This window comes from Seriola lalandi, unplaced genomic scaffold (assembly GCF_002814215.2).
Source record: "Seriola lalandi dorsalis isolate HSWRI2012SDOR001 ecotype SW California unplaced genomic scaffold, Sedor1 jcf7180002054686, whole genome shotgun sequence".
Classification (NCBI taxonomy): domain Eukaryota; kingdom Metazoa; phylum Chordata; class Actinopteri; order Carangiformes; family Carangidae; genus Seriola; species Seriola lalandi.
In genome coordinates this window covers 748,795-773,451 of record NW_019525239.1, presented here as the reverse complement: position 1 = coordinate 773,451, position 24,657 = coordinate 748,795, and the positions used below count along the sequence as shown (strand labels likewise).

At 39.8% G+C, this 24,657-nt stretch overlaps 2 protein-coding genes across 4 annotated transcripts in view; one reads left to right on the top strand and one right to left on the bottom strand.

The window, feature by feature from the left end:
• The first annotated feature begins 1,891 nt into the window (after positions 1-1,891).
• Positions 1,892-18,581, top strand: rogdi (rogdi atypical leucine zipper). The gene is made up of 11 exons (XM_023422833.2): positions 1,892-2,098; positions 4,898-4,969; positions 8,650-8,732; positions 8,883-8,937; positions 9,032-9,112; positions 10,810-10,905; positions 11,004-11,102; positions 13,046-13,159; positions 13,249-13,298; positions 13,936-14,062; positions 17,438-18,581. The coding sequence occupies exons 1-11, from the start codon at positions 2,024-2,026 to the stop codon at positions 17,477-17,479; spliced, it is 894 nt and encodes a 297-aa protein (XP_023278601.1). The 5' UTR covers positions 1,892-2,023; the 3' UTR covers positions 17,480-18,581.
• Positions 18,582-20,267: 1,686 nt separating this feature from the next.
• Positions 20,268-24,657, bottom strand: part of smim22 (small integral membrane protein 22) — a 7,328-nt gene continuing 2,938 nt past the window's right edge. The window contains exons 2-5 of one of the 3 annotated variants that reach the window (XM_087178400.1): positions 23,777-23,914; positions 23,157-23,227; positions 20,581-20,655; positions 20,268-20,401 (exon numbers count right to left, since the gene is read on the bottom strand). In XM_087178400.1, coding sequence (XP_087034526.1) covers positions 20,608-20,655; positions 23,157-23,227; positions 23,777-23,906 — 249 coding nt within the window. In that variant the 5' untranslated portion in view covers positions 23,907-23,914 and the 3' untranslated portion in view covers positions 20,268-20,401; positions 20,581-20,607. Of the gene's footprint in view, positions 20,656-23,156; positions 23,228-23,776; positions 23,947-24,657 lie in introns of all 3 variants that reach the window. The other 2 variants (XM_023422842.2, XM_023422843.2) reach the window with 2 other exon arrangements.

Below are 24,657 nucleotides of genomic sequence, written 5' to 3'. Positions count from 1 at the left end.
GGAGTAGGTGAGCCACGTAGCATGTGCCAGCTCTGTGGTTCATTCAACATGAGTCTGGATTTTTTTGTTCTTGAAAAAAGCTACATCAACAGATCATAATGCTTCTCATCTAAAATCATACCTATAGCAACATCCCTTCATTATAGTTTAAAGACAGGGAGCCATTGGAATCTGAGAATGATGGCATATCTGGTATTCACCCTAAAATATCAGGTCACGATGTAAATGTCAATAAGATGCACTTTTACAGGTTTGGGTTTTAAGGACTTATTGCCGTGACAACAGCTCCAGATGAAGTCTGACACCAGCTTCAAAGAAAACAAAGTCCAGACTCATGTCACATCATCAACAGTCTAACCTGGATAACTTATCTATCTATGAAGAACAGGGCCAGTTAAATTGTCACATGGTACGCTTTTTCAGAATGGAACGCCATCTAAATCAATATTAAATACATAAAGAAATAAATACAGCAATGAAATAAATCCTGAAATAAATAAAGTGGAAATATATGATAAAATATAAATTTATTTATTTTTTATTTGTCAAAATAAAATAAATAAATGAATAGCTATATAAATGAATAAATAAATGAATAGCTTTTTATTTTAAAAAAATGACATTTTTATTTATTTCAGGAGACTTTATAATTATATACTTTGGGTAAGCTTGTTCAGTGTGTGATTCAGTGCTGTTCTGGTGCTGTTGCTTTGGTATGAATCTGTGAGATAACCACGCAGCCTCATTTGAATATAACATATGGAAATATAAAGAAGCTAAATGTGGCATTAAAAAAAAAATGTCTCCGTAAATAAATAAATGTGGAGTTTTAAAATAAAAGTCCCTTGAAATAGATGAAAATTTCATTTTTAAAATAAAAATCTTTTAAAAATTTATTTATTTCGAGATTTGTTTCATAGCTGTATTTATTTATTTATTTAATATTCTGTGCAGTGTCAGTTATTAGGAAGAAACATCACCTTAGACCTCATCACAAAAGTCAACATCTGGAGTCTGCAAAGCAACATCTGGATAAGCCAGAGTGATTTTGGAAACAAGTGCTGTGGACAAATCTTTGGCCACAATCACAAAGGTGTGTTTGATGCAAAGAACATTAACTGTTCAGCGTGGTGGTCGAAGGTAATATGAATGTTTACTAGGCAGCGGGAAGGTAATACAATCATGCTTTCTTAGTAAAGGAGGCCAGAGGAAGAAGGTTTTCCCGTCATGCTTAGGGTATGATTAAGACATAATGTTCTGTTCTGTTGTAAAAGCTTCACACGGTACCATGTGTTTTGAGAAAAGACAGCTGAAATATGAAGAGTTCAGATTGAGCAGATCTTCTATTTTCAATGACCAAGTGTCTTAACATTTTCAATTCACCTGAATGCAGCACAGCGCCGCTCGTTTGTGTGACACAGCCCTGTTGTGTGACGCTGGGCGGAAGTTTTATTCCCAAATAAAACGCCTCTTATGAACGAGTGGGCGGGTCCAATTTAATAGTGAATGTGTGACCAACCTAATGCTGCATTCAGGTGCTTCTCGTAAAGACCAAAACGCATTCCCTTCGTCGTGGTTTGGTTGGAATTAATAACTAAATCCATCAATCAGCATAAATATATTTCATTTAAGGATGTTTCTACTTCTAATACAGAGAGCACGCGGCTGTTTGATGCCCGTATGGCAGCATGAAGACGTGAGACTGCGCGTGCTGCTCAATGAAAGGTTAAAAATCAAAGACAAAACCATACACAGCTGAAAAATATATAATTTTCTTTATTGATGCTCCCTGTCAATAACATTTTACATTCCAGCAGCTCGAGTCGTCATCTAAAAGGTCTTTTGTCCTTGGTATTTAACGCTGACTTAAGTCGTTCATTTCGACGCTTTCAATATTCCCGACAACCCGTGAAGGCAGCAGATCTTCCGCTAAGCTAGTGAGTAGTGAGAAACCTTCATCCCGAGGAGAGGACAGTGTTTTATACGGTGGTAGTCGAGGCTGTGTTTCTGTTCTTTGCAAAACATGCTGAACCCGCAGAGGTCTCTGTCCGAGCTGCCCAAGATGTCCGCTGCCAGTCAGGTGGAGAGAGCCGTGCTGGTGAGCTTCTGCCTCCGTCTGCTGCTTCGCCACTGGGCAGGGAAACACAGCGGCTCTACGGCTGTGTGGCTAGCTGGTTTACTAAGTGACCCGTCGGTTAACGTGACATGTTTTCATATTTATAATTGATATTTTTAAAGAGTGCTGGACATGACGGAGTGTGTAGCCTGTGTAGCTGTGTAGCTGCTGTTAGCCGAGAGGGGCATCCTACAGTGCAGGTGCTGCAGCAGGGCTCCCGCTGTCAGTCACTTTGCTGTGATGTTGTGGTGGGCCTGTGTGTGTGTATGTGTGTGGGTGTGTGTGTGTGTGTGTGTGTGTGTGTGTGTGTGTGTGTGTGAGTGTGTGAGTGACCGTGAAGATGACCATGACCATATAACTGATATATAACTAACATCTCCTTAAGCTCAGTCTCTGGGTGTCTGGCTTCTTTTGTTTCCCCTCAACTCCATATATTTGCATATATTAGCACATTAACTGCAAATCACAGGCAGCAGTAATGTAGGGGAGACTGGGGACTGGTTGCAACACTTGCTGCATTCCTCTCAGTCACTCAGAGAGTATTTGAACTAAACCAACCAACTTTTCTACATTAAACTCACATCTGTCTGCTAATGACCCATACCATTTAAAGATGATTACATATGACTTATTATTCACAATATTTATTTGAATGGAAGAATTCAGATGTTGCAACAGAACCCAACCCTGGGGACAGTTGCAACATGGATCACATTAAAAACAATACATTAAATTTCAGTAATTAACGTTTGCTTTTTGTCTCAATAAGCATAGTATTCTGAAAATATGCATTGTTTGACAACAATATTGTAGTATTATTTATTTATACAATAATCGAAGAAAAGTTATTGAGGTTTGTTTTGTGTAGAACATAAAACCAACCTTGAATCAAAATATGCACAATTTATTTATTCTATTGCTTATGATGAACGGAACAGGTAAATATATTAACAAAATAATTCCCAAAATAACTTTCTCTTATGCATTAAAATGATCAATTAATGTTGTTCTGTTCTATGGGACAAAATTAGCTGCATATTTTGACTATTGAACTAAAATGTTGAAACACATTGTTGTGTGGTCTGTTGTGATTTGGCTGCTCATCTTAAGGACCATTACAATAACTTGTTGCAACCGTCTCCAGCCTGTCAGCCATGACAGAACAACATGTGCTGGCTCAGCACAACTGTATCGACACATGCTAACCCTGTCACTCAGAAGTCAATAAAACAATGATTCTGACTAAGTAGGATTTTTTGATTAATTCAGACAAAAATTTTGGACAGTTTGACAAAAATACAGCTCATGAAAAAAAATTACTTTCATTCTCCAAAACAAGTTTTTTCAATAATGTTGAATGTGTCTTCTGTGCTCCTGGTGAGGGGAGGGTCTAACTGAGATTATGCAGTATGAGTGTCATCACTGTAGCACGTTTCTGATTGGAGAAATAAGACTTGTAGCAACCGTCCCCGGTCCCCCTATCTTCATCTAGACTAAAAGCAAACATGATATTCACTGTGTCTGAAGGGATCACCTGTAAACCAGTTGCTAAAACTGACGCGACTTTGGCATGGGACAAATAAAACTTGGAACTGCTGTTTAGTGGTAACATCACTTATAGCATGAAATACAATAATATATATTATAAAAAAACCTGAAACATAAAATACAACAATATAATAGGATAATATTGTATATCATGATATTTGGATTGGACTGTATTGTGATATTACATTTTGGATAACCTAAGCCTGAGAAAACCAGAAAACATTCAAATCATACTAAAAGACTAAAACCAGAGAATTTCTATATATTTTCTTTAAAATGACTCAAAACGATAAATCTATGATCAAAATATTTGTATTTTTCTGTCAATTGACTGAAAGGTGCAGCATTTCTTAAACAGCACACTGCTCAATCTTATGCATATGATGCATTATGTTTCATATTTGCCCTTTTTGAATGTTCTTAGTATTTACCAGTAGAGACCCCAAGTGTTCAATATGAAATTAATATTTAAGACCTTATAAAACAAATAATTATTTGGATAAAGACAGATGAATTAATTACCTGTGAAAGTTTGAGATACTCCCATACAATTTTAAAAACTCAGTGTAGTGGCTATTTGTCTGCCAAACAAATTTAAGACCAATATAAAAATCAAAAGGCCACTGATGCACCATGGACGATGTGGTTTATGCATTCAAAAGAATCCATTGTCCAAACACAGCCAATGTGTTTTTCATTTTTGATTTATTCATCCTAACAAGCACCAAACTAAGGGAGAAAGGGATCATGTTTCCTGCTGCCTCTCCTGCTCTGGTAAAAAAAAAAAAAAACATAAGCCCACCCAGGTGCATGAAAAAATATATGTACTGTATTGAAAACTGAGCATGAAAGCCTCTGCATTTACTGCAGGACTGCTGTATTATACTGTGTCCGTTTTAGCTAGGTGTACCTATTAAACTGGCACCTGTATATATTTCTAGAATAAAGTGAGGTGCAAAGTACAAATGACAGCAGCACATGATTGAAAGTCTGAGGTACAGATTACAAGCTATGAAAAAGTGGTGCAGACAGGTACACCTATGTTGCAACTGTTCCACTTCAGCAGTATAGAGTGGAATGAAGTGTGTTATGGGCACATGGCACAGGGAGAGGTGTTGTCCACAATGCTCCTCCACAGGAAAAGCTCCTCTGAAATTTTAAATTGTTGTTTTGTATTTGTTTTGTTGTTATTTATCATGTTGCAGTCAAATCTTAATTGTATCTGTTTGGTAGGAGGAGGAATTCAACTGGCTGCTGAAAGAAGAAGTGCACGCTGTCCTGAAGCAGCTCCAGGATGTACTTAAGGTAAACTTTTAGATGTCATAGATAGAAACATAGAAACATTCACTACGACTCAAGGATGAACTGATTAGATCTGGGGGGGTCAAAGGTCAAGGTCAGAGTGATATCACTAAATCATTTTTAGCTATTACTCAACACTTCACACAGTAACTGACAAAATTTCACAAGTGGGACTCACAACAGCTGACAACAACTCAAGCCTGGCAGCAGCCCTACGGCAACTCTCAGGGGACATACTGCCTCAGATATAAAAAATCGGAGGAAATCCAAAGTGTGATCACTAAAGCAGGATCCCAGATCTCGTGACATGCAAACTCTGCACGCAAACATTAGCATATTATTCATCAACAATGCTTGTCACATGTAAGTATAGCCTAGAGTTAGCCACTTAGCACTTAGCTCTAACTCTAGCTAACTCCTTGCTGGTTGTGGCCAGCATTTTCTGATGCCTATATATTTAAGTAATTAAATTAATATCATAAACATATGACGGCTAGTTGACTGTTGGCTTGAACTAATGACTACTGGTGGACAAGGATAATCTTTTGGTGGGGGTAGCCCTGTGTTAAATGCAGTGAACTTTGTACAACTGTTGTGCATTTTGATGAAACATTTGACAAATTTGTCCTGTTCATATAAAGTGGCTACATTAGCACAGAGACTAACAGAGTTTAATCTGTCAGCCTCAAACTGATGGGAGTACCCTCCAACGTTCACATAGACTGCAATACAAACTCAGGAGCTGATTTCTGGAGAAAAGCAGAACTGACCCTTTTTTTGTATCTCACTCATATTTCCACATTTTTGGCTCTAGGAACACCAAAACCACACAGAGGTGTTCAGGAGAGTCTTGTGGCACTGGCCATGTGATACTTTTGCTGATATTATGTACCATTTTGTATTAAATGGCAAGAGTGTGAGAGGTTTGCTGATCCCTTTCTCACATAGATTTGAATGAGCTCTGTGTCTTCAACAGCCAGGTGGCCAACAGGTGGATAGGTAGACAGACAGACAGACAGGTTGATGGACACAGTTTCATTCAGGAAACATTTGGCTGTTTATTTAACTTTGAAATCTAACTCCACATTACATATATTCTATTTGGTGGATTACTTTTGGAGCTCATTGTGATTGTTGGATTAACCAGTGTTTTCCAGGTGCTACCTTTTTCAAAGAGAACGACAGGTGGGCACCCAGTGAGACAGCATTGTCACCATCTGGGTCAAATTACCCACCACCTTAGAGACTCTTCTGAGATCTGTGGTGTTTATTAACCAATTTACCGACATTTCTGCAATGATTTACAACCATCTCAACTGGTTTAACTGGAAATATGTTTCAGTCCAGTTGTAATCAGGAAGCATTTGGCAGTTAATTTCAGTTTGTCATTCTAACTGACACAGAAACACACAGAGAGAGCAGAGAGGTACACAGACAAGCAGATAGATATACACACACACACACACACACACACACACTTACACACACACGAACGAGACACATTGAAGACATATTGAATTTAACCTGCTACACTGGTGGTATACTCCAGATCCTCCTTTTACTTTACTTGGGTTGTTAACTACTCCTGCATACTTTGTGCTATATAAACCATTCAACTATCGAAAGTTTCACCTTCTTAAGGAATTTTTTATAGTGTAAGTAAATGGAGACGATTTTCAAATCATTCAAAACTTCTACGTCTTTTAAATTCATCTACTTGAGCATACTTTCAGCTAAAGGCTTCATTCAAAACTCTATCTATCTATCTATCTATCTATTGCTTGTACTGCCGTTACTATTACTATTAGTGATTTTGCTATAATTGCACATTCTTGTTCTTTTTATCCACGCTCTCCCTTGCTCTCTCTCTCTCTCTCTCTATCTGTCCAACCCAACCAGTCGCCCACCCTGAGTCCGGTTCTGCTTGAGGTTTCTGCCTCTTAAAAGGAAGTCTTTCCTTGCCATTATTGGCTAGTGCTTTGTCTTGGTGGGAATTGTTAGGCCTCTGTGAATAATTTTATACAGAGAAGGTCTAGACCTGCCCTATTTGGAAAGTGCCTTGAGATAACTTGTAAATTGGCGCTATACAAATAAAAATTGAATTGATTTGAGTTGACTAACAGGAGCTAACTGCAAACTCTAACTTCCATCCCTGAAAATTTTCGTCAAAAAAAATTCTTACAAACTCTTTTAAATCCCACAGTTTCCAACCTTCATTGACAATTTTTATATCAAAAATGTAGAGATTTTTTTTTTTGTCCCACATCACCCAGTTTTGGTCTCATGCTGACATCTTTTATGGTTTTTGAGGAAGTGATGGGAGTACCCTCCACCTCTCCCATTGACTGCAATACAAATTCAGTAGCAGGTGTTGCTGGGCAGAAATGGTAATATCTGATTCTGATTGGCTTAAACTCATTAATTCGTAGGATTTTAACTTAGGTATGAGACTAATTGTAAGATATATTTGCGTGTACTTGTGTGTGCGTATTGATGTGTGGTTCTTTGTCTTTCTATAATTGTGAGGACAATTTTGGTTAAAAACCATTATTGTGAGGTCATTTTGGTCGGTCCTGACAACTTCAAAGGGCTGTTCGAAGGTTAAGCTTATGCAGTTCCCAACACCATGCACACACACATTGAATGACACACAGATTCCATCACCACAATACAGGTATTAACTGTATAAGTGTTTCAACCTGGTAACACAAGCTTTTCGGAGGCTCTACAGTAGACAGCCCTACTGGCACACACAACAATACACACACACACATTGACAGACACACACAAACACCATCTTACTTTTTTGATATTCACCTTCAAAATAAGAGTCTTAACCTCTATGACATGAATGAAACTAAAAATAAAGTCCTTTGTACAGATTGTAACATGAGGAGTGAAGTACACACTGTTCAGACCTGTTCAGATCTGCTAATTAATTTAGCTACCTTAGCAGTTAGCACTAGCCTCTCTCTCTCTCCCTCCCTCTAGCTCGCTCAGTGGCGTTCAGTGTAGGATTGTGATGTTTATACATCTTTAGTGATGTCTGCTGTCTTTGGGCACACTCGCTAACGGGAGCTGCTCTTGTCTATCCCTGTCTGTGTGCACAGCAGACTTCAGACGTCACTTTACTCGTGATGTGTAACCAATCAGACGGTGCTGCGGGCGGGTTGAGTTTACTGTCAGATCTCCCGACATGTTTTGTACAAAAACAAATTGATGAATTGTACGTTCTGACCATCTGTCTAACTATGTTGTTATGTATCCTTGGGCATTTTTAAGTGGTAATGGAAACGAAAATTCTGGAGCTTTCTTAGTGGATATATGGCGTACAGCTGCGTGTCACATAGACTACACCAATGGTTGTGTCAGATTTCTTATTGTAAAACACTTTGCGCTACATCTCTTGTATGAAAAAGTGCTCTATAAATAAGGTTTATTATCATTATTATTATTACTATTGTTATATTTTTATTTACAGACCCAACATTAGTAGCTGTCTAATACCTGTAACTGAATTTTTGAGCAGAAATAAAATCAGAAATTTTCAGGTGAAGTCTGCAGAGTTATGTGACACACATGAATACAACTACACTGTCAACTCAAAGGCCATGAGTACACAACAACATAACACCATGATGAAGTTTTCTTGTTATTGAGTGACACTTTACTGTTGTCAACAGGAGGCATCCAGACGTTTCTCAATGCCGACACCAGGCCTGGAGAGTCAGCTCAAACAAGAGAACTTCATCCTCGGCAGCTCAACGTAATACTCCATACCACCAACCATTTCATTATGAAGTGCATCTCTTTATGGTGGACAGTTACTTACCTCCCTCACTCTCTTGACTATGATCTGCCTTTCCTGTTGTGTCTCTGGAGATGTTGAAATAAAATGTGATTTGTTGTTTTGCAGCATGGATCAGGTGAAGGGGGTTCTGACACTGCAGGGAGAGGCTCTGATCCAGGCTGTGAGTTGTACCAGTTCTCATCAAAGCTTTATTTCCGATTGTATGAAAATTAAAACTAATGTGTCTCCTGTCAATGTTTTGCTTTTCTCAACAGGACATAAACCTGAAGGTTGCAAAGAGTAGCCAAGTGCTGCACTTTCAGTTCAGAGAGGACAAGCAGTGGAAGCTGCAGCAGGTACAGTGTGTCAGTCTGTACCAGAGAAATGTTGAACCATTTCTTTCCCATCTCTGTGTGCACTAGCAACAGACAGCAGATACACACTCACCAAGCATTTTATGAGAAACACCTTTGCACCTGCTTATTCATGCAATCATCCAATCAGCCAATCACGTTCAAGCAGTGTATAAACTCTTGAAGATCCAGGTTAGGAGCTTCAGTTAATATTCAAACATCAGAATGAGGAAAAATGGGACTCTGCTGATCCCCTGGACAGTCTCTAGAGTTTTTACTCAGAATGGAACAACAACAAAAGCATCCAGTGAGCAGCAGCTCTGTGTTGATGAGAGAGGTCAGAGGTCGGAGCAGAATGGACAGATTGGTTGGAGCTGACAGAAAGGCTACGGTCACTCAGATAACCACTCTTTACTGTGCTGAGCAGAAACCTTCAGAATGAGCAACACCTCCAACCTACAACAGCAGAAGACCACGTCAAGTTCCACTTCCTGTCACCAAGACCAGAAACCTGAGGCCTAATTTTCCCAATAATGGTTGTTTTAACCATGCATTTGTTGAGTGTGCACGCTGTATGAGTAGTCCTACAACGTGTTGTTTCACTGACTGACAGCCATGCTAGCAGCTCTTTGAGGTTTACTTACCATTTGAGTTAGCGTGGAGCATGATAGCATTTGCTAATCAGCATTAAATACAAGTACAGAAGAAGTCCTGTACAGTGGCATGCGGTCAGGACAAGTGAGACAAGCAGTTACAGCTAAAAATAGACATCAGCTAGAATGACACTCAGCGCATACCTCTGCCAAGGTTCAACATTTTCTTCCACCAGATCTGGATTATGGTCTGGATCTGCACCAAACTGTGCAAAGTCATAGATCTCAACAACATGAATGTGCCTAATTGTTTACATCATGATCCAAACATGATTTCCCAAGAAACTGACAAAAATATAGAAGAATGCCCAAAGGCTGGGCCTTGTCTAGCAGAGAGGGGAGCAGCAATTTTTGACGTCTGCACATTGAGGATAATCCTGAGATCTTTGATGGGCTACAGACAGGTGTGCTTGTTAAGCTGCTCTTGCACAGATTATTACATGCATGCGTGGGTGCGTGTGGAAACTACTTTTACTCCTCCTAAGTGCAACAGCAGCAAGAAAACGAACGAATGACTGTGATCTCAAATCAGTATAAATTATCTTAGTAATCATCTTGGTCCACATGTGTGACGGTGAGGAGTTAGGGTGAAGCAGATTTTACTAAACTGCTACTAATCTACTAAGTAACTGCTTTTGTAAGGCAAGCTTTCACTGACATATTTATTTGATGTACATTTTTACAGTTAACCATGTGACATAATACTCCAGCCTTTTAACTCTATTGTGCCTTTTAGTTTTCATATGAATCTCTTTTCCTTTGTGTTAATCGAGATGCTGTAAGTGTGAGAAGTTAGAAACAGGAGAACAGGATTCTGCATTGTCACCAGAGTGTGTCATTGTCAGTTAAAATTTTTAAGATTACCATCGTGTTCACTGTCAGTTCAAAGGAATTATCCTCAGATTTGACAAAAAACCATGTTCGACAGCAGAGAAAACTTACGTATAGCACCTTTTAAGTATAAAATGTTGCTTTTTGTATGAAAATTATGTTAATACTCAAACCCTGCCTTACTCATCTCTCTCACCATTTCACTTCATCTATCAGATCCAGGATGCCAGGAACCATGTGAACCAGGCTCTGCAGCTGCTGAACAGCCATGATGAGAGCTACCACTTCAAGACGGGGGCTGAGGTTAATAAGGTCTGTACCCCCCTCAGGGCGATGGTCTGAACATGGATCAGATCCCAGTTTTTTACTGTGTCACTTCCGCTAACTTCATGTTTCCATTGGTGCTGTAGCTAATGGATGCAGTGATGCTCCAGCTGACACGAGCACGAAACCGCCTCACCACACCGGCCTCCATGACGCTGCCCGAGCTGGCCACCAGTGGTCTGATGGTACAAGCCAGCGGCAATAAACACTACACTCACACACTGCTTAAACACACTGACGACCAGAGTCTGATAGACAATGAGTTCTGATCAAATCTAATAATAAAGATGAGCAATATTTTAAATATTTTTTTAATATTACAAAAACAAAGATACACTATATGGCCAAAAGTATGTGCACACCTCTGTTTGGGCTGTTTTTCCTGGTTTGGTCAGGAGCCAATGAAGAGAAAGAGAAGTAATTCACAGAGGTTTTTGTTTTGTTACCCCTGATGCTTTGACTGTGCATGGGGTCAATGAAATGTTCAGACCACATCATTTAGATACTTTTCAGGGGTGTGGAGATGAAACATTATCCTGGGGCAACAAGCAAAGGAACATATCAGAAAACTTAAAGTTGCCGAAGTGTCTGCACAGAGTCCTGACCTCAACCCATCCAACACCTTTGTGATGAACTGCAACACTGACTGTGAGCCAGACTTCATCACTCCATCAGTGTTGGACTTCACTAAAGTCACTAAAGACATGTATACATAGACATAGCTGCATTGGTCGCTTCAGTCCGTTGCTGGGATACGTCAGCATTGTTGCCCTGTAAACTAATAGGAAAAAATGCAGGAGCTGCAGCTTTTCTGGATAAAAAGCCCTATAACATCTCAACCGATTTCAATGAGTCATTTTTATATTTGAGGGACAACCGAGACAACCTGATCAATCTGGATATTAAGTGTTTGGCAACGGTGCGTTACTTGGCAACAGAGAAGAGCCGATTTATCCACCAAACAATAAATGCGCTGTGACCTGACATCATAGCACAGTTCATACGATTTCCTTTAGATGTTCAACAACACACAGGTTGTGTTGATGCTGCCTGTATAGTTCTAGACATTATTGTACAGTGTCCAGGATCTACACAAGAGTCATGAATCTTAATGGAGAGTGACCTGATCAGCTATTTGAAAGGATCATGTTCCAGCTGGATGTCACCTGGTGGGGGACAGTGCAAATCTTCACACACCTCAACCCACAGCCGGGACCACAGCTACATTACAACAGGTACAGGTACAACAGGCTGTGGCTAATAGGCTGCCAGTTAGCTTTAGTTAGGCAGTCTAGGACAGGTTCGTTTTTTTTGTTTTGTTTTTTTTTCCATTGAGAGAATTGAATGTAAATTTTTATATTAAAATTAAATTCTCCCGGGTCGACACAAACCTTATAATGCAGATGCATTTTGGAGAATGCACTTCTTTTGTAAAAAGAAGTGCATAATCTGTTAGAATTTCATTTGTATTTGTTTATTTCTCTGTGTTTTTTTAATTATTACTGTATTACTGTCGGATGTTGCGCATGCGTTTTCACCGGCACAGGCAGTCTTTCATCAACCAATCTCTGTGGTTCCTGTGTGGGAGCTCGTCCATGAAAACTGACGTCAGCCATAGCAACAGAGTCGCACTCTTAGCTTAGGAGTTTTTGCTTCTCCCTACTAAAAGTTGGTCTCAGCAGCTTTATGAAGAGGACTTAGAAGAAAACTTTTAGTTAAAAACTTTTAGCGTGACTTAGGAGTACTCTTAGTGGTAAGATAAAATGCTTTGTGAATACAGGCCCAGGATTCTAAGTAACAAAACTTTTATTTTTACTCCGTGTAGATCATAAAACAGTCTTACCCAGTCCAATTTGGTGGCGACATTGACATATGATCCAGCGGCCATTTCGGCATGTACATGTATATATCTATGGGAGCAGATCCCAGCAGCAATAGCTGCTGTTCCCATACTTCTGGCCATATGCTGTAGTGTGTGTATAGAGCAAGATTTTCACTGGTCTCTGGTGACTAAACTACAACACAACCCGAAAGACAAAATGTCAATTGATTTAGCATGAAACCTTGTACTGTTCCATTATCCATGTTCCATGTTCCTTTCTTTCTCTGTTTTCCCTTTCATCTTCAGAAAATGTTCACCCCTCCCATGCCTGGGGATGTGATGGTGAACTTTTACATCAACCTAAGTAAACTGTGTCTGACTGTCTACCAACTTCACGTGTTGCCTCCCAACACCACCAAGGTTTGAACTTGTGACCCTCTGCAACACTACATGAAGCTGCACACAGTGCTGAGTGACTGATGTTGGTATTTTCTCTCTCATCTTCACAGAACTTCAAACCTGCTGGAAGCTCAGTGTTGCATAACCCTGGCGCTATGTTGTAAGTACTGCTTCCTTCCTTTACTTTATTTCTTTCTGTAGTGTACAGTATACATGAACAGATTAAAGTAAATAACACAAACAATATTAGGGACTATCCCATGGAATGTCACCTAAATCAATGTTAAATAAATCCATAAATAAATAAACAAATACAGCTATTAAATAAATCCTGAAATAATTAAATTAGGTAATAAATGTAGAAATAGATAAATAACTGTGAGTCAGTTGTTTTAAAAATGAGATTAATTTAATTATTTTTTATTTCATTTGCATTGGTCTGACGCCCCCTCATTTAAATATAACAGATGGAACTAAAGAGCAGGGAAATAAATGTGACATTAGGAAATAAAAGTCACCTGAAATAAATGAAAAGGTCATTTTTAAAATAAAAAGCAATTTATTTATGTGTTTATTTACTCAGATATCTTTATTTTTTACATGTATTTATATATTCCTACGTGTATTATCTAATTTATGTACTTTAGGATTTATTTCATAACTGTTTTTATTCATGTGTTTATTTAATATTGATTTAGATGGCATTCCATACTATCCCACATTCAGGAAGTGAAAGTATATCTTTAATGTCCCGTTAATCTCTCTTCACGTTGTGCTATGAATGTTTACCTCCACAGTGAGCTCAACAACAACCGTTTCGAAGTGAGCCATGTTCACAAGGTGGAGTGTGTGGTGCCTTGGCTCAATGACACGCTGGTGTTCTTCACCATTTCCCTGCAGCTCTGTCAGCAGCTCAAGGACAAGGTGGGTGTCTCTCCTGGAGGACAGCTGTGCCACAGTTAGAGGACAGGGTCACAGTTTTTTCAAGTCCAACAACACTCATTAATCAATCAAACGTTATTTGTCGAGCACTTTTCAAACAGGTCAGTGCTTCACAGAGCTAAAAAGAAAAAAAGGGGAAAATAAAACGAGAAAGGTTGCAATGAGATTTCATAAAATAGATTAAAAAAGCTATCATAACATTAGCAAAAAAACACTAATAGTTAATAATAAAAATGCATAATAAAATAATATACAAATAGAATAAAATACAATTTACAACATAGATACAACAAAATAAAGTGAGTAATTCAAAAAAAAAAACATACTTAATTAAAAGCCAGGCTGAACAGGTATGTACGCTTGCAACTGCTCTCAGGTCCTAATCGAGACTCTGAGCATAAAAGCTAAAAGCTGCCTCACCAAAATTTTAAGTCCTGCACTTCAGACTGGTGCCAGAGGACCTGAGGAATCATACTGGTTCATATAGTGTGCGCATGTGAGACATATCTGCTGGTGCAAGACCATGAAGAGCTTTAAAAACAAGTAAAATAATTTTAAAATCAATATGGAAGCTGACAGGCAAATAATGTTTGAAAAAAAGAGCAACATGGAGCCTCCGCCTTGCGGACCCACCACCCGCGGGAATGGATTTTAGGGTTGGGTGCAATGCCGACCAGGGAGGAGGCAAAGGCAGGAACCTAGGCATGCTGAATCCCTGTGTTGTAGACTGGTCCTAGGGATATGGAATGTCACCTCTGTGGATGAGCCTGAGCTGATGCGGGAGGTGGAGCGTTACCAACTAGATATAGTTGGGCTCACCCCCACGCATAGCAGGAGGCCTGGAACCAAACAAGGAGCTGGACTCTCTCCTTTTCTGCAGTTGCCCAGGCTGACAGGCAACAGGTGTGGGGATACTCACAAGCCCCCAGTGGAGCACCGTGGTGGTGGAGTTCTCCCCGGGGAATGAGAGGGTCGCTGAGCTTGCTGGCTCTGACTGTTGTGTGTGCTTACACATCAAACAACAGCTCATAGTATCCAGCCTTCTTAGAGTCTCTGGGTAGTGTCTTGGAAAGGGTTCCACCTGGAGAAACCTGGAGGGGCATGAGTGGGAGCCTGATCAGAACATGGAATTCTGTGCTAGTCATAGTTTGGCTATAACAACATCATGTTTGAACATAAGGTAGCTCATAAGTGTACTCAGTACCAGAGCACCTTAGGCCAAAGGTCGCTGATCGATTTTGTGGTTGTATCATCAGATATGCGGCCGTATGTTTTGGACACTCAGGTGAAGTGAGGGGCAGAGCTGTCAACTGATCACCACCTGGTGGTGAGTTGGATCTGATGGTGGGGAAGACTGCCGGACACACCTGGTAAACACAAGCTTTTAGTGAGGGTGTGCTGGGAACATCTGGTGGAGGCCCCCGTCCTGGAGATCTTCAACTCACACCTCCAGAAGAATTTCTCGTGCATCCCAGGGGAAATGGAATCCAAGCCATGTTCAAAGCCTCCATTGCAGAAGCGATGGTTAGGAGCTATGCTTGTCGAGGCGGCAACCTAAGAACCCACTGGTGGACGCCAGTAGTGAGGGAAACCATCAAGCTGAAGAAGGAGGTCTTTAGGGTTTGGTTGGCCCAGGGGTCTCCAGAAGCAACAGATGGGTAGTTGCAGAAGCAAGAAGTGTGTGGGAGGAGTTCGGACAGGGTATGGAGGAGGACTTTCGTTTGTCCTCAAGGAAGTTCTGGCAAACCGTTCAATGACTCAGGAAGGGGAAGCAGGGCCTGGCCCAGGCTGTGTTCAGTCAGGGAGAACTACTGACCTGGACTGGAGATATCGTTGGGCAGTGGAAAGAATACTTTGAGGAACTCCTGAACCCAGCTAACACGTCCTCGGTGGAAGAAGCAGAGTCTGAAGACTCGAGGAAAGTCTCATCCATAAACCTGGCAGAGCTCGCAGAGGTGATCAAGAAGCTCCTTGGTAGCAAGATGTGTATGAGATATGCCTCGAGATGCTGAATGCTCAGGACATTAGAGGGCTTGGCTTATACGCCTCTTCAATGTCAACGCCTCTTCAAGGGCAAGGACAGTTCCTGTGGAATGGCAAACCAGGGTGGTGGTTCCCATTTTTATAAAAGGGGAACGAAGTGTGTGCTTCAATTACCGGGGTATCGCACTGTTCAGCCTCCTTGGGAAAGTTTACTCCAGGGCGCTGGAAAGGAGGCTCTGACCAATTGTCGTACCTCAGATTCATGAGGAGGAATGCAGATTCTGTCCTGGCCCTGGAACAGTGGACCAGCTCAACCAATCCCTGTGAATTCTGCACAACCTTGTATTTTTGTCCAATCAACAATCAACATTTGATCAAAAATCATCATAGTTTCCTGTGAGTTGAACCAATCATGCCAGTCCCTGCGCAAAACCTTGATGTGCGTCACCAAATTCACTTCCTTGTTTCTGGTTTTGAAGCATGCTGTGGAGCTGCAGACATGTGTGACATGAACGTCTCACATTTACCAACAAACGTTATTGTTAAAAACTGTGTAAAGCAATTCCCCAATGTTTTGCATGAAAGTGGGGTAGAGCTGCCGGAGCCACCGGAACAACACAATGCTACTTTTTTTCTCCTGATGAAATAAAATATCTACAGTTCACATAATCCAGTTGATACTTATATACATTTTAAGCACATTTACGTCTACGTTATAAATTCATGAATTCATGAGGTGATTATAAAGATCAGCTCTACCTCTGATTAAGACAGAGCAGAGGAGCATAATCACTTGTTCTTTTTCCTCATAAGAGTTGTGAAAACTGGGTCACCACCTGCACTGCACTGGATATATTATTATATACTTTATTCCAGTGATACAAGTTGCTTTCGATTTTTAATGAATTATACAAAAAAAGATAGCGACAATGGTGCTCACCTTAAAGATCCAATATTAGTTTAAGTTAACTCATTGACTCACCACCACGCATTTATTGAACTTTAAGAAAAAAAAAAAACAGTAATTTTTTTCTTGAACTTTAATTACAATTGAAAAAAATTGATAAATGAAATAATATATAATATCTAAATATATACAATTATATATATAGAATATAAAAATAAATAGAAATAAATTAGATCAAAATAAATAATATCAACTATGTTCTAAAATTTGTGTACTTCCACAACCTACTGAAAACTACTAATTACGGCACAATAATCATTTAATCTTGATTATCTTGTTTTCATAATTGTTGGAAGCAAAAATCGTGATTGAAAATAGAATTAGATTCATCGCCCAGCCCCAACTCATTGTATAACTGCAGCTTGACTGAAGACACACTAAGCTCCTGTCTCCTCCTCTCCTTGCAGATATCTGTCTTCTCCAGTTTCTGGAACTACAGACCTTTCTAATCCAGCTCCAGTCCATCCTCCAGAATAACCACAGTGTAAGGGACATCCTGGGAAGGGTTTTATTTTTTTATATATATATATTTGTCATCCAGTCTGAGCTGTTGCAGGATGAGGCAAAGGAGCCAATCAAACACCGACATAGATCAATATTTGCCATTCCCAGTTGTGTTAGGCCAGCTGATTGACATTCCTTATGTGTGTGTAGCATCTCACTGACTTGAACCTCTGAGAGAATGAATGTGATTGTTGTTCATTTGTTATTATAATTATTTTTTTGTTAAATTCAAGCAACTTAATACTTACTGAGTATTTATCTGGTTCTCATCCCAAAGGTTTCGAACTGTGTTGTTGTGTGAAACACTAATGTGTGTACTCAGGGTTGGAAGACGAAGCGTATAGTCAGAAGAGCTCATGGTGGGAGAAATAGCATGTTTGATTCTTACAGGAGATGATTCAAGAATGTTTTAAATCAGTGTCTCACTGAGTGATAGGGAACCACATGAACTAAACATTTTCTGCCAAAGTTACAACAGTTTTCAATATTGTCAACTCACAACTTAAGTTTTGATTTAGTTATGAATATTTTTAAAAATCAGGAAATAATCAGTGTAGTTCCCCACTTAAAGGAACAGCTCACCATTTTGGCAAGTCCTGTTCTGTTTCTTGCCATTTGTGTCTGCATGATAACTATGAAGCTATAGCTGGCCGCCAGTTAGCTTAGCTTAGCATTAAGACTGAAAACAGGGGCTGACAGTTCCCTTACTCTGAGGAGGATTCTGGTTCAGCTTCACTAATTCCATAATCCTGCTTATTTACCAGTGACAGATAATCAGTGTCTGAATTCACTTCCGTTTGTTAGGACCTGGATATGTGGAACTGTTCAGCTACCAGTCGTGTCTGTTGATGTAATGTGTGATTGTCTGCTCTGTGTTCATATTTATTTTCCATATTTTGCACGTTGTTGATTCTCTGTGAACCAAACACTAATCCAATCATGAACAAATGACTTCATTCCAGTAAGTGTTATTCTATTTTGAAAAGCTGCCTGTTATATAAAATGTGGAAATTATTTATCTGTGCAATAAAATATTCTAAACAATAAGCTGCACATTAAAGTCTCCTCTCCGCTACATATAAACATGTCTCCATTACAGTGCAGTTCTTTATGTTTTAGTGCTCAGTGATATAAATCTCAAGTACACTCAGTTCATTTCATTGATACATATTCTCCCTCTGGATCCTAATGAAGAGAAATCTGTTATCTTACAGCAGTAATACTATAATTCCATCCATAAGTAACAGAATGTATGACTATTTTGGTTCATGGGTTTCAAACACTTTCTGTAATAAAACATCTAAAAGCAGAAACCTTATCATTCAGGGTTCTGTGGTCTAATTAGTGTCAGTTTAGGGTCCTTGATGTGAAACAGTTTGAGAACCACTCTCTTACAGTAAAGAATATGCAGAAGCTGTAACTCCATAACCACTATGCAGTTGCATTGTCAGTAGACCCACCGGAAGAGTTACCCAGGACAGGTTTCATAAAGACAGACTGGCCTCGGATCTACCTGCACCATTCAAGATCTGACTCAAGCATCTTAAACACAGTCTGTACCTTCTGTCTCTAGGGGTCTCTCCATCAAAACAATAACAAAAGACAATGTTGGATGACATCAAGAAATAGTGTGGGGTCATGGGAGTTGTGACCCCTCCCTCCTTCAGTGTCAGTGGTTCAGGAAATCAAACACACCTGGTGATTCTAACCGTTAAAAACACTGAATAAAGCAGTTTCACATTTAGTTAGTGTTTGAGCGATGCTGTACGGAGGACAGAGACATCAGGGAAGAATTGGAGCTAAGATTGATGCTAACCTTTGATTTGATTGTTTCTCTGATAACTTATGAACCAGACGTTCAGCAGGTTTTTACCAGCAGCTGAATTATCCACAGAGGTGTCCTCCTCTCCATAACAAACACCAGAGGATTCAAACCAGTAGAAACACTGAATAAAGCAGTTTGACTTTAAAAATCGGAGATTCATAGATGCTCTTCAGTGACACAGGACAGGACGTCTCCAGCAGCTGGGAGCTGAGCTGTCTAACATTTCCTCAGCTTGTTTCTCTGATAACTTCAGATCCAGACGTCCGACGACTAAAATCCTTCATCTGGTTCAAATATAGAGCTGAAAACCACCAAGGTGTAAAAAGTGTATGTGGCTTAAAACTAGATAAAAGTCAATGTTGAGCTTCTGTCAGACAAACACACTGACACATGATCATAGAGGATATGATGTCATTGACAGGAGACCAATGACACGTACTGTTACCATGATTAAAATCACAGAATTCTCTAGTTTCAGAATTGATGGAAACATTTGGGAGAATGTAAGAACACAACTCAACATCATATAGAACATAGGTCTAGATGTGGAAAAGTTACATGTTATAACTTTAAGTATCAAATATAACAGTAGTCATCATTATGCAGCAGACTTGCTACTGTGATTGATTCGTCATATATTTTGTCTGTGAAGGTTCTGAGTCATCCTGGTCATATCACTGATGTCTGTCTGCACAAAAACATGTCAAAGATGAGGAGTTTGGTTACTATTCTAACAGTGCTGTCGCATATTGCACTGACAACAGAGAGAAACTCCCTCAGTGGTGAAACAGTGATGAGATGAGTTTCAGCAGCACTTTACAGACACATCTGTTTAATGATTCATGCCTTCATGTGGGTCTGTGTACTTTGTCATCTTAAAGTGTTCCATGAATGAACAACACCACATGAACAGAGAAACAGGTACATTTTTATTACTTTTATCACTGAATAAAACCTTCAAATCAAAAAATGAACAAACGGAACAGGAGACTTGTGTTGAGAACTATAGAGACAGCTGAGAGTTTCCACCTCCTCTGGTTTCCTAGCAATAAACAACACACAGCAGTGACAGTCAACAACATCACATGGTAGATTTCCAGGAGTGAATGGCTTGTGAACATTTCATTCTATGTGCACGTTTGTTAACAGACAGTAAAACAGTAAAATCAAAGCTGCTGCTTTGGCACAGGATTCAAACGGAGACTCTGCTTCATCAGTCACCTTCACAACACTTCATCATTTCAGCTGTCATGGCTCCATAGCCATGTTGTCTATGCCCACCTTCCATCTGCGTGGCTGTGGAGGAAACATAAAGGCAGAGTACACAGTTAGCCTGCTTTCACTTCATGTCACAGGATGAACTATTTTATCTGGGGTAGCACATCCTGAGTCGTTGTACTGAACTGAATTCATTGAGCCAGCAATAGGACACTATGTTAGGCCCAAAAGCATTCCCACAATTCCTCAAAATTCCCAGGGTGCACCATTGTTTTTTTAAAAGCAGAGCTTTTCAGGTGACTTCCTTGTTGGAAGTAAGCAGCAAAAAAAAAAATCACTCTCAGCATTGTGTCCTGTTTATGGTGGAGTTTTCAAATATAATGTATTTGTTTGGTGTTTTCAAGGGTTTGCTGAACAGAATGATGTAAATTTATTTTACTCTGAGCTTCTTTGTTACTGATCATCTGTGTTGAGCTGTTGGAGTCATCTCAGCTGGATGTCCACTTCTAGGAGAGTAGCCACAGAACTGAGTCAGTATGTCTGACTGATGAAGATCTAAAGTGTTTGAGACGACTCTGTAACATGGTTCAGTTATAGCTTCCTTTAACTTTTTGTTACAGATAGACTATATTGTGCTTTTTTTTGTTGTGGTGCTATTAATTCTGCTCCCTAGGTTAGTTTGACATCACCCGCTCGTCAAGGGGGGGATTCCACACCAGGCTACGCTGTACACCCTCGGACCACCCATCTGTGCTGGAGCTGGTCTGCAGCCGTCTGCAGCTCGTCCCTCCTTTTCCGTCCGTGCCTTGTCTACCAACTCCCAGCATCCCGGGATGTAAGACCTGATAAAAGCCGCAGTGCGCAGACGCCAGGGGTGGCTTTGATTTGAGGTGAGCAGTTCTTCTCTGTGCCTCTCATTTCCTGTTGACTATGTGTAGCTTAAACTTTTAATTTAAAGACAGTTAACTCATTTAGAGTGTTGATTTATTGTTGATTTGTTTGAGGCACTTGTTTTGTGACGGGATTTTTATGGGCTATAGTTGTTTTATTTTCATACACCTTGTGTTGTGCACCACATTCAGTTTTCTTATGTTTCGAACACACTACTTTATGGGTGGCGGCCTCCTGTGTTTTGGTTAGTAGGTAAGTTTAGGTAGGCAGGTAAAGTTATTTTTTTATAGTTTTTATTTTAATAGCTGTATATAAGCCAGTGGAGGGGCTCAGTTAAGAAAACAGTTTTTGTTTTATTTGGTTTATGATTTGGTGCCACCTGCCGTCCTTCCCTTTGTTCCTGGCCTGGTGTTCTCGTGTTGTTGTTGAATTAGTCACCTGTCCGTTTGAATTTTGTAATCTTTAAGTTGACTATTGGTTCATTGAACAATAAAAGGTTTTGCTTGCCAGATTATGTTGTTCATGTGAAAGAGAGGGAGTTGTTAATTACAAGCAACATTGTCAGATCCATGAGTAAAGAACTTGACATGATATGAGAAGAAACTGACACCTGCAGGTAAATTCAGTTGTAGTGACGTCCTAAAGTGATATTTAACAAGGTGACATGTAAACAAACTAGAATAGAAAAGAAAGTAAAAATAATTACCAGTCAGACTAATGTAATGAGTGCATGAATTATGAAGATTCTTTGTATTTTCACTCTTCAGTCTGATGATGAACAAACTGTTTAACTGTTTTCTTTAAAAAACCAGAGTGGACACATGCAAGATGTCTACATGCAAATATCTACTGCTCGTTATTATTGATCACTTTATTGTAAACTCTTTTGTCCCTGTCAGGATCCTGTAGGAATGATGACTCAGTAGTTTGGCTGTTGACAGGTTTTGATCTGATCTTCTGAAGTTAACCTGTGCCGGAGCAGGTGTTCAGCATCAGTTAGTGGTGATTTACCCTGGTAACAAGTGAACCACTGTCATAACCCTGACAACCCAGAGTTAAACCTGAGCTTGCCTCACTAACTACAAATCCTGCTTTGTAGAACAGGTCTGAGTCAGCTGTTGTTGATGTCATCAGTGGAGGGCTTGACATACACTGTGAATGTTTGAATAATGTTTTCAACATGGACAAGAACAACACAATGATTTGTGTGTTATTAGTTTAAATAGATCTGATCACATTTATATAGAAATGTAGGTCATTCTTTGCCATACTATGTGAACCTTCACCTGTTACATAAGCTTTACTAGTTATGAGTGTGTGTCTCTGTATGGGCTCTACCTCCAAAATCCATGGCTCCACGTCTTAATTTTTTACATTCAATTGAATTTTTGAAGGACAGAACATGATGTCAGACTCAGAATTCAGACCTTCAGAAGAAATCACAGCAGCTGAAAACAGAACACTATATACTGTAAACAGGGAGATTTGTTTACGTCCTTTAACCTGATGGATCTGAGCTCTGGTGTGAGTATAACAGGACAGAACTTCTGAGAGTCAAGCTCTCCTGACAGCCAGCGCCTCACAAGAGGTGTGTGTTTTCCTTTCGGTCTGTCCTTTGTGTGTGTGTGTGTGTGTGTGTGTGTGTGTGTGTGTGTGTGTGTGTGCGTGTGTGCGTACGTGTGTGTTACCTTCTCATCATTACAACAGCAGCAGCAGCAGCAGCGGATGAGAACCAGGATGACCAGCAGCAGAACCATACCTGACAGACAGAGGACAGGTAGTCAGTGATCAGTGTAGGACTGTATTCATGTCTCATACAGTTGCAGTCAGACCCTCACACCAAAGACAGATTCATGACAGTTCCAGGCGGTTTGACTGATACAACATCAAATGTGTGTCTATAGCAGACAGAAATGTCCAGGGTTAGAATGTTTATGATGCTGCCAACAGTGAAAGAGTGTTCACTGTGGATGGATGGATGGATGGATGGATGGATGGATGGATGGATGGATGGATGGATGGATGGATGGAATTGCCAAAACCGAGAAGATAAAGAAATTATGTGAAGCTGTTGTGTAGACTAAATTTATTTTACTTTAGACACAAGGGTTAAGTGTTTTGCGTGAATGACAGATGAAGTGCTGCTCAGAAAAAAGTAAAAAACAACATGGTGCAACTGAGAAAAACTATGCTTGGTGAATCGACAGATGTCTGAAAAAGAAGTGGGGAAAGTTAAAGTGTAAACTGTTATTTTCTTAGGCATGTTTTACAAATCATCAGAGTGTCTTTGGTATTTAATCCCACTCACCAATGAAGATGAAGAAGACTGCAAAAGAAGCGATGTCCCAGTCAGACTGGAATAACTGCTTGCTCTGCAGTCTGGAGACCACATCATTGAACTGATCCTCAAACTCCTGCTGGATGTTCCTCTGCTCCATCTCTGCGTCTGCTCTCAGAGACACACACAGAGGACACACACTACAGTGTCCATGAGCCTGCACAGTTTCATTCACACATCACAGCAGCTACCTGTCAGCTACAGCTGCAACATCTCATCTCGCTGCGCTGCAGAACAGAGAGGTTCAGGAGATCCTTTGTTCCCACTGCCATCAGGCTATACAACACCTCATATCACTGCGCTGCAGAACAGAGAGGTTCAGGAGATCCTTTGTTCCCACTGCCATCAGGCTGTACAACACCTCATTCAAAGGAAGTGGACTCATCTAACTATTATTATTTATTATCTATTATTAACTGTTATTATTGTTATTATCATTATTACCAATGAGCTACTGGACACATGAATTTCCACTAGGGATATAAATAAATATACAGTATATATATATATATATATATATATATATATATATATAGATACATACACACACACACAGACATCTTATATGTGAGAATGTAGATTTATTGTTTCATGCTTCCTGGGACCGTTGTAATATTTGGATTGACACAGACTACTGATCATGACGGAGGTTTGTTGTAATTAAAAACAAAATGTATTATGAAAAGACAACATACATAGCACAAAAAATGAATGAATCTGAAATCATATGGAGAGAGAGGGACTGCAGCTGTGACTCCATTCAAGACTTTAAAGTGGCGACTGGAAGCTTTAGAGTAGGAGAAGAAGTTGTACTATAGCTGTGCCTCAGGAACCAACATCAGTCATGAATG